This window comes from Lepeophtheirus salmonis, chromosome 4, assembly GCF_016086655.4.
Source record: "Lepeophtheirus salmonis chromosome 4, UVic_Lsal_1.4, whole genome shotgun sequence".
Lineage (NCBI taxonomy): Eukaryota > Metazoa > Arthropoda > Copepoda > Siphonostomatoida > Caligidae > Lepeophtheirus > Lepeophtheirus salmonis.
This window is the reverse complement of record NC_052134.2, coordinates 51,382,698-51,393,068: the sequence shown is the minus strand read 5'-3', so window position 1 is coordinate 51,393,068 and position 10,371 is coordinate 51,382,698. Positions and strand designations below refer to the sequence as shown.

The 10,371-nt window shown below is 31.5% G+C and overlaps 1 protein-coding gene across 1 annotated transcript in view; it reads left to right on the top strand.

Moving 5' to 3' along the window:
• The first annotated feature begins 2,010 nt into the window (after positions 1 to 2,010).
• The window catches only part of LOC121116167 (transcription factor MafF), a 73,829-nt gene continuing 65,468 nt past the window's right edge, over positions 2,011 to 10,371 (top strand). Inside the window, exon 1 of the mRNA XM_040710403.2 lies at positions 2,011 to 2,481. Coding sequence (XP_040566337.1) covers positions 2,120 to 2,481 — 362 coding nt within the window. The 5' untranslated portion in view covers positions 2,011 to 2,119. The remainder of the gene's footprint in view (positions 2,482 to 10,371) is intronic.

The following is a 10,371-nucleotide window of genomic DNA, read 5'->3' as shown; positions in this document are numbered from 1 at the left end:
CATCGATAAAGCAGAACTGTCAAGCTACTGAATTAAAACTCATCTCCTGGCATAGTATAATTTATCCCTACAATAGGTTAACTCCCTATAAGTGGCAGGACTGGCTAACTTCCCCCCCCCCTTACCTTCCACATAAATTTCTAGGACCTCCAGTCCCCCTTAACAAATGTAAATTTTTCTTCCTAAATGAAAGCAACACATTATTGAATTAAACACAAAAAATTATTTTTTATATCATAGCCATGGGTTTTACAATTCCTACTAATGTAAACATCATGGATGGGTTACATAACAGAATAATCGGCTTATTGTCTAAACTTCTACCTCATTCTTCCGGTTGTCCAAATAATTTTTCCTAAAATTAATCACGTTAAAACTACAATTACAAATAGATAAAATGCTTAAGAACAGTATACATATTAGCCAAATAATATATTAGAAATAACGATGGAACTTGTTCGAAATGGCGGGCTCCTTAAAGCCTTAATAATGGAACTTGAACAAGAAAATGTTCATTAATAATACAAATATAGGATTAAAGCGAATAATGAAAAGGATTCTATACGCTTATCAACAGGTAACAACAAGTGGTCCATTAAAATGTGGACACTTTAAATTTTAAACTTCAACAAGATATAATTTATTAACTAACTCTAGACTTTCAAGAAAATTAATACTAGAGCTCTCTTAATCATTAATGTAGCCAACCTTAGGGGCAATGTTTCTTCCAGGTGGTGGTGGAAGGTCTAGCCCCCGATTCAATTGTAGTCCGCTGTCATGTCGTCCCAATGCTTGCTGACAGTCGTTTTGAGGGCTTCGGTGCTTGGATGACAGACACTGCAGGCCTTCCCCTCGACATGCAACGAAAAAGTGTAGTCGAGGGTTTGTTTTGTTTATTTACTAATTATTGTATGTTTCATTATTTAGGAAGTGTTCAGATTTCAATGAACCATCCGGTATTATTGAAAGTGTTGAGTGTCGAATTGTATTGATTTTCTGTAAAATATGATTATTTTTTTGGGGGATTTAGGTGTTTTTTTCCTAGGATTTTAAGGAGTGAATATAGCGATATTATAATATTATGAGTTGTATCTCTGGTGTGAACATTTATTGAATACTAATTGCTGCGAAAATTCGCAAAAAATGGCACCGAATTGTCATACTACCAATTGGTTTTTGCCCTTTTTTGGTTTCTTTTGCCATGAAAAGTTGAGTGATTAATCAACTGTAGTGGGGAATGATGGAGCATTGGGTAATTACCAGTTAATTTCGGATCTTTTTTTTCTTTTCTCTTATTGAAAGAGGAAAGGTTGGTTGAGACATATAAGAAAGACAGCTGATTCTTTGAGAGGAGGGGGGAGTTGAACTTGGGACTATTATGCGCTATATCACTAATGTGCATCCCTCTAATCAAAAGGAAATGAAAATATTTGTTGTACAAAGTAAATGGTTAAAACTTATTTATCGTTATTATAAAAATATTGATGTTGTTTACTGAAAAAACGAACGCTGTTGTGTACAATACTAAAGAATAATGAAACAAGGGAGTAGATGCGGCTAGTTGCTGTTGTTGTTAAGAAGAAGTCCCTCTGTTACAGGCCCAACTACTTCATGACGATGCAAGAAAAAAATAATATTATATATATATATATTTTTCAAATACATAAAGAATTTCAAAAAATGATTCAGCAACTTTTTGATATAAAAAAACAAAAAAACAGGTAATCCTCGCTCTTAAGGGGGAAATGTACACTTAAAGTACGCGTACTTTTCCTTGAAAATAACTTATATATGGACGTACACTCTAATGAATAATCTAAGGGCTAAAGTTGTGTACAAAAAGGCAATACAACGGACTTTGAGGATCCCCTGTAGCTCTTTCGGATCCCTGCCGAAACTCAGCCATAAAGAGAAGCAACAGAGTAGTGTAAAAAAAAATAATAAAAAGAACTACAAGAGCAATAATAAAAAAACACAAAAATCATCGTAGTCATCCTAAACAGTGTTTAGAGTGTGCAGTCGAGAACCAATAAAATATTATATATTTCTCTCTTTCTTTCTATCCACACAACCAACCAAGCGGCCAACGTAACAACCAACTGCACTTTTGACAACAAACATGATGAATATGCAAAGCCTGGGCCAACATTTGGTTCATTCCCAATCCCCTGTCGTGAATCCCCTCTCACATCCTCATCCTCACTCCCATCCTTCTCATCCAGGAAGTCAACAAAACCCCCAACCCCCATCTCATCTCCTTCCCTCCCTTCAACAGCAGCATGGACAGCAACAGCAACATCAAAGCTCCTCATCATCTACTCCCGGAGACTCTGGTGGCCTAAATTCTCGTCCTATTTCCCCTGCTATGATACAATGCGGCATCACGGATGAAGAACTAGTGAGTCTCTCTGTTCGGGATCTTAATCGGCAATTAAAAATGCGGGGATTAAATCGAGAGGAAATCGTTACGATGAAGCAAAGGTAAGAACAGTAAGGAAGAGGGGGCGGGCGCCCGGGAGTTATCATGACTTGGCTTAAGAATGCTTAGGCATGTAACTAATACATACTATTAAGTGGCTTGAAGATGTTGCACGCCGTCAAATGACGGATATGACGAGGCTATTTTATTATTGGAATTATTATTATACTGGCAGCTATTTTAGTTTTGGAATGAGAATTGATTTTTATTTTTTTTGTTTTTCGAGAGGGATTGAATAAAACGACATCAAAAACAATTAAATAATACGATTAATTAGTATATGATTTTTTTTGGCTTTGTCTATATATCATCGTATTTTCTATTAGCTAGTCAGATAGGATGTACGGGGTGGCTAAATAAATAAAGAAGTGCATGATGATTGAGCATAAGTCTTCAACTGAGCATTTCCAGAGAATGACGTTACATTTGTTTCCTCTTATGTCCAGAGTTTAAGTACATTATAGATATAATAATCGACAATTCCAAAGAAGGAACTTATACTCAACTCGAACCAACTTTGAGTCTGTAATAATTGATAAAATATATAGAGTACCAGGCAAATTTCTAGAGGATGTAATAAAGAAGGTTGTGCCCGATTCAGGTTCAGCAGTTTTATCGGCCCCGGTCTCGGTTCTTTCATTTCAACGGGTTTGGTCTCAGTTCAGCTTTATCGGTCTCAGTTTCGGTCTTCGGTCTTGTTTTTTTAAAATGCTCAGTTTAGTATCAGGGGCTTAAAACAAGGGGCGTCATTAGAAAATTCGGCGCCAGGAAATGATATTAGATACAAACAGGGCCGTAGCTACGGTATACGCAGAGTGTGTAGCATCCCAAGTTCCAGCTGGGCCCCAAAGCTCCTATAAAGAGGGCCAAAGTTTAAAATATAAAAGTTATAGGGACCAGACAAGGTTAGTAGCGGACCTGGATCCATAATCTACCCCACCCCTTCCCTCTTGTATTTACACTGTCTGGTTCCTAAAACCACTTTTCCAGATCCATAGGAAGCCCTAAGCTATTTGGACCTGAGATATAACTGTATAAACTGGCGACGTAAAAAGTATCCTTGGAAAACGTTGGAATTGCATTAAAAAAAGTCAGAAAATTGACTCATTGATTAAAATTAATTTATTTTTTATACTATATATTATATATAGGAACAACACCTCAAGAAGTGAGACCGATAAGAAATATATAACGCTCTCAGTTCCAACTTTGCCAATTCTGGTTCGAGCGGTTCAAGAACCGAAACAGATTGAACTAAAACTTTAATTATTTACGCTTCAAATAAGTTCCTTTGGCGTAAGAACAACTGAAAAATAGAGAAGGTATACCTTTTTAGACAAAACTCTAAAAATAAGGTGTTTTTTTTTAACATTTAAATTGTATTTTCTCAGAAAATGGAGGATTGAATACCAAATATAAGCACTATGTGAAATTAGAATAAATTTTTGCAAACAACAAGCTACCTTAATGTGGATTATTGATTTATTTCATACCTATAAACCACAAATCTTTAAACAGAAAAGTAAAAATACTGAGTAATTTCAAATCAAAAGTTCTCCAAAGACAGACGAAATGCAAATAAACTAGTTATAGATTCGTAATTAATGCGTCAAGTACTCTTAGAATCAGTGCCACCGTATAGATAGGGGACATTTTCCTCTCCCCTTTTCGCGTAATTTATATATTTACCACAGTAAAAGAAAATCCTTTTGTCTATAATTTTTTTAATGACATAGATTTTGCAAAAAAAATAATAGATCAATTTCCCTATGAGTGAAAACTATTTGATCAAATTTAGTACTTTTGAAAATTTTTAACTCTAGAATTTAATTCTTTGTCTCTTCTTAAAAGAATTATTTGTTCAATTTGTCCTGTTTGAAAAACTTTTCAGTACAAATAGTCGAAAAAACACAAAGGCCCAGGCAATTACAACACAAAAAAAAAAAAAAAATCATGGTGGCGTCTTTGATGACATCACCATAATAATATTTGCCCCCCTACCTAAAAATACATCCTTGCACCGTTGCCTAGAATTAATATGAAATTTAAAATATATTTGTTGTTGACTTGATATATAAATCTATAACATTTTTCTATTTATTAGTGAAAAAATGTAAAAATTGATTGAGAACATCTGTTTTTATGAGGTGAAATAGTTTGTAGTCATTAATGAATAGAGGATGTAATGAACTGTAGATTTGCAAGGCAGTTTGGGGTAAAAAAGTACCACTTCTAGTTGACAGAGAAAGTTTTAAAAACACCTAACAAAATCTTGAATATTTATCCATTCATGTGTAAAAGAAATAAAAAAAATTATTAATTGAATACGTTTTTATGAGATTAAGCAGTTTGTTGAATCTAATAAATAATAACACAATTGGCTAGGACATTTTGGGCCAAAATTGCACTTCTAATTAATAAAGATTTTTTATTAATCTTTATTATGGTAAGGAAGCTTGTCATCATAATTTCTATTCATTAATGTGAAAAATATAAAAGTTCATTCACGGAATCAGTTTTTATGAGATGAAGAAGCTTGTTAGCGCTATAAATTATGAAAGGAGTGTCATTTTTGTGTTCTGCTCATTCTTTTCCGGTCACTGAGCCTCGTGCAATTCACTTCTAGGAAAGTGTAGGTTTCGTGAGTCAAACTACGACAGTCCTAAATGTAGAAGGACATAATTAGAGTCAGATGATAATAACAAACTCCGTGCGTCATATTTAATACGTCAGTCTTAAGAAACCAGTTTTTAGTACGTGCAATTCAAGGAGAAGGTGAATTAAATTATCGACTCTGAATCTCCGGATTTCTGAGTGATTAGCAAATGGATCTTAACAATTGAGGTATTTATGGAAAGAAACACCCCATACACAACGTAAGATCCCCTTTTCAAATTCATATTTAAGTGCTCAAAAGACTAAAGGGCTTATCAGACATCCCAACATATTGAATAAAATTGTTTTAAAACATTATTCTTTTTTTTCATGTTTTGGATATAGCATCCAACGGTTATACGAGGTGCACTGTTTAACAAAAGAAAGAAAAAAAACACACAAAATATTTGGCTTGTTTGATAAAATGCGATTATTTCCTCGTAACTTGTCAAAAATTAAGTTTATTTCATCTTTTTTTGAGAATATTAAACATGTAAATCATTCACAAGTGTTTATTTTATTAGATTTAAAAAGTTTCGAGGCCGCAAGAGGAAGAGCTCCACCTCATCCGAGCCTGTTAAGAATGTGAATCTTATTATTAGTAATTAGAGAAGGGGAAGAAAAAAACAATTTTTAAATGACACACTTTCAGTCCCCAGAATAATTTTTTGTTGTTTTTGAACCTTTTTTTTTTAAGAAAAAAATCCTTAAAAATTTTTTTTTACTTCAATGACTTTTTTTTTCTTAGTGACCTTTTTTATTAGAAAACAAATCCTTAAATTGATTTTGGGGGCTAATTTTTTTTAGTTATTTAGTTTTTTAGAAGTTATTTTTTAAATTTTTTCCATTTTTCCCGGGGAGAGGAAAAAAATTGCAAGTTTCATACCCATGAGAGTAATAAGTATTCAAACGAGTAGTAACAAGCATAGATCGTAATTCCTCGAGTCATTTGCTTATAAACTCGAAAATACTCGAACAGCCAAATTCAGTTCGGGGAACATCACTAATTAAAATGAATGTTGTTTGTTTTTAATATAAAGTACTCAACAGTCATCCCAACATATCAATTATTTTTTCTCAGACTATAATTATTTTTTTATTGAGGAGAAGGCACTTCATATAAATTGATATTGAAGTATTGAGTAATTAAGTTCATGGAAAACGAAAAATAACATGGAGGATTAAGTGTGGAGTTATCTTCAATATTATTAAAGCAAAATTTGACTTATAGCCGACGCCTAATTACTCTGGGAAATGCCAGGTTCTACTGCTAGTAATGAATAATTACATTTATGGGAAGAGGAATTGGCCAACCATTCGTGGGTCTTTTCCCCTGGTTTAATTTTTCAATATAGTTTACGAATATGTCGCAGGGGCGTTCACAGGGGTGGGCTGTCCCCCACCATAATTAAATATTTTTTTATTTTTTCTAGAAAATTTAATATTTTAATTTCTTCCCCAAAAAATTAATTTTGTGTAAATGGCTGTGGATTTTTTTCCCGAAAAAATTTAATATTCAAAACTTAATCAATAAATCAAATGTTTAAAAAAATAGTTGTCTATAAATAGCTGATGATTTTTTAAATTTTTATACAAAAAATTAATATTTGAAATTGAATTTTTTAAATTTTTTTCCAAAAATTTTTTTTTTTTTGTAAATAAGAGTGGATTTTTGAATTTTTTTCCAAAACACTTAATATTTAGCAGTTAATTTCTAATTTTTTTCTAAGAAATTTAATTGTAAACTTAATTTATGATAAACAGCTTTGGATTTTTTTTTTAAACAGCTGTGGATTTAGAATTTTTTTCTCAAAAAAATTAATTTTTGAAATTTTTTTACAAAAAAATGAATATTTTTTATTTTCTTCCTAAAAACTTCAATTTACAGATTTCTTTTGCTAAAAAATTACAAACCCCCAAACAAAAATAAATATTATCCTTCGGAAGCCCCTTTGTCGTATACAAGAACACACTATACTTAAGCAGCTATTATTTCCATTTTGGTAGAAATGTAAAACAACATTTGAAGCCGCATCATGAATTCAAAGACTTGCTTACTTGCTATATTTTATAATAGCGATTAAAATACTGTAGTCAAAGGGAGTTATGCGGAAGATTTCGCATAAATGTCATTCATAGGTATATTATTTTGTGGAACGTAAATATGAAACACATATAGTAATTCTCTAACATTTAAACGAAAAATAAGTCCTATTAAACATACATATGTAATAATGTCATCCTGCTTAGTCCCACAGAACACGTAGGTTTGCATTTGACAGGAATACTAATAATTATTTTTAACTTCAGTAGAAGAGGTAGTAGGTACGACTACTACTAATAATCATTGTTATAATCAAAATGATGAGATGAAAATTCTAAGAACATTTACTCATTTTAGCACAAAGAAACTTTTATATAAAGGAAGTCAAAAATTGATTTATGAGTTTTTAGGTATATGTAGGGGAGACCAGATTATTTTTGGCTCAAGTAGGTTTGACTTCGATACCTTAAAAAGTAATACAATATTGTACCTATTATTGTTTGAATCTACTAGGTGTTTAAACAGGACATCCCTAGGGGTAGGTTGGAGGGACTGTAACCCTCAATTTTTTTGTAAATAGCTGTAGATTTTGAACTTTTTTCCCAAAAAATTAATTTTTTTATGAATAGCTGTGGATTTTCGAAATTTAGCCATTGAAATTTTTTTTCAAAATAAAAATAAAATATTTTTAAATCATTTGAAATTTAATATTTGAATTTTTTTTCAAGTTAATTTTATATCTTTTCATAAAAAATGTAATTTTTTGTGAGTAGCTATGGATTTTTAAAAATTTTTGCTGAAAAATTAATATCTGAAATCTAATTTTGGAACTTTTTTGTTCAAATAAGTTAGTTTTTCAAATTTTTTTTTATAAAAAATGTAATTTTTAAAATTTGTTTCCAAAAAATTTATTATTTGAAGTTTAATTATTTTTTTTTTTTAAAGAAATATAATCTTGTAGAAGGCCCTGTTGAAATGTATTTTAATACTTCATTGTTCAAAAAAAGAAAAACTTTTTAAAGAAGGACATGAAGACATAGTTTGTCGGATCAGTTTATTAAGTCTAATTCAGCTTGATGAACTTAAATATAGTTTCAATTTTATATACATTTATTAGAAAATAGCGGTAACACACGGAATTGCCTGGAGTAATTAGGCGTTGGCTAAAAGTCAAGTTTTGCTTTAATATTATGGAAGATAACTCTCCAAGATATTCTCATTTCTACTATCCGTCTTTCATGAACACACTCACCCAAAATTACTCTGTTCATATGAAATGTTCTATCCTCAAGAATGTAACAAAATTAGTTTGAAAAAAATGAAAAAAATAATATGTTGGGATCACTGATGAGACCTTAAGTCGAAAGAGCACAAACAATTATTAAAAACAAACAAAATTCATTTTAACATAGCAGCGTTTATACTTAATTCAAATCTTAACATATCCTGAAAATGCACATGAATTATGGTACACATCAGATACCAATGCCAAAAAAACAACAGAAACAACTTTACTCTTGTTATACATGCACACGCCCGCAATATTTCATGAGTACGACTACATTATTATTTTTTATATCAAAAATATTTATATGATTTACATCACAGAGCGCTATATACAGTCCACCTTGTATACACGTTGGATGATATATGCACAAGCCTGTAATAGTTCATAAATAAGACTACAAAGTCATTTCTTAGATCAAGTTATATTTATGCTATACATCATGGACCACCATGTAGAGTGCACCCCGTAACTTGCTCTCTTATACTCGTATATAAAGACAGAGATACTGGGTTTTATTGATATAGATCAATATGTAAAGCAGCCTTTATCGTTAATATGGTCATTATTGCCCTCAATAATGACCTCCAGGCGAGGCTAAAAATTCATAAAACTTTATAAATATAACCCGTATCAATTTTTTGCATCCTCTGTTGACGATTATCTTCAGATTTTTATTATTTCTATGACATATTTTGCGGCCTCCAGACTATATTTGCCACCATATGGAGTAGTCCAATATGTGGAGGTTGGGGCTTTGGGGAAGTCAAAGTTCTTTTAATCATATTGTTAACAATACACTCTTAAACAATATTGCTCGTATTTTAATAGCCAATTAGATTTTCAAAACTGCTTAGTGGTTTTATAGATCTTCCGAGTGGTGACCCAAAAACTTGAGGTAGCATGATTAAATTACAAAAAACGTGATTTTTAAGGAAAAATGTGTGGCCAATGTCTTCTTTCAGAAGCTTGGCAGCTCTTGATGATGAAGGCTATATTCATGGCGTACTACACTGTCATGATGGAAATGAATGTTAGGTAAATGCCCCATTATGAATTTAGAAAATAAGACTCAATATTACTTTTGAGGAATAACTAACTAAACCTTTAAGTAGATATACTATAAGCTTATAATTTGTTAGAGCAAATTACAATATAATTAGATTTATATTAGAGATCCTTCATCAGTATCCGAGAAACTCACTATCAGAATTCCTACACTGGCTAAAATATGTTTGATCTGAAGTGTAGTTATAAAATAATAATTAAAAAATATATTAAACATTACTAGGAAAATTGTAGATGACCCCTTGTTACTGAGCCGTACATTGCCTCAAATTTCTCCACAATAGTCTCTTTTGAATTTTGATAAAATTGTATCAATTGATAGCAAAAGAATAAATAATTCAAATGCTATCATCTATTGCAAAATCAATGAAAAGCTGGATGTACTATTGCAGAAATATTGATCCAACAAAAAATTACTTTTATCTCTCAAAACCATGAAATTAATCTTTCGTGACGTCATTGGGGGCGTTGCCATTTTCACCCTCTCTGTTATATAATAGAATACATTATATAAGTAAGTAAAAATATACCATAGTAGTAATATGAAATTGCATTCTACTGAAAACAGGAAATTTTTGCCAGATATGTGCAATGCTCTTAAATATATCTTATTTGGCTTAACAAAACAATGCTATTTGTAAGAAAAAAAACAAAGACTGACAGTCCTAAAGAACGATACAACTGCTTCGAAGACTAGAATGGACTAAATAAATCAGGACCGATACAATGACCGACATAATGGCGTAATTGGAGTACCCTGTCCCAGTTATCGCCTATATAAAGTAAAATTAAATCCATGATTTTTCCAATATATGGCTTTATAAATGTGTATCTCGCGTT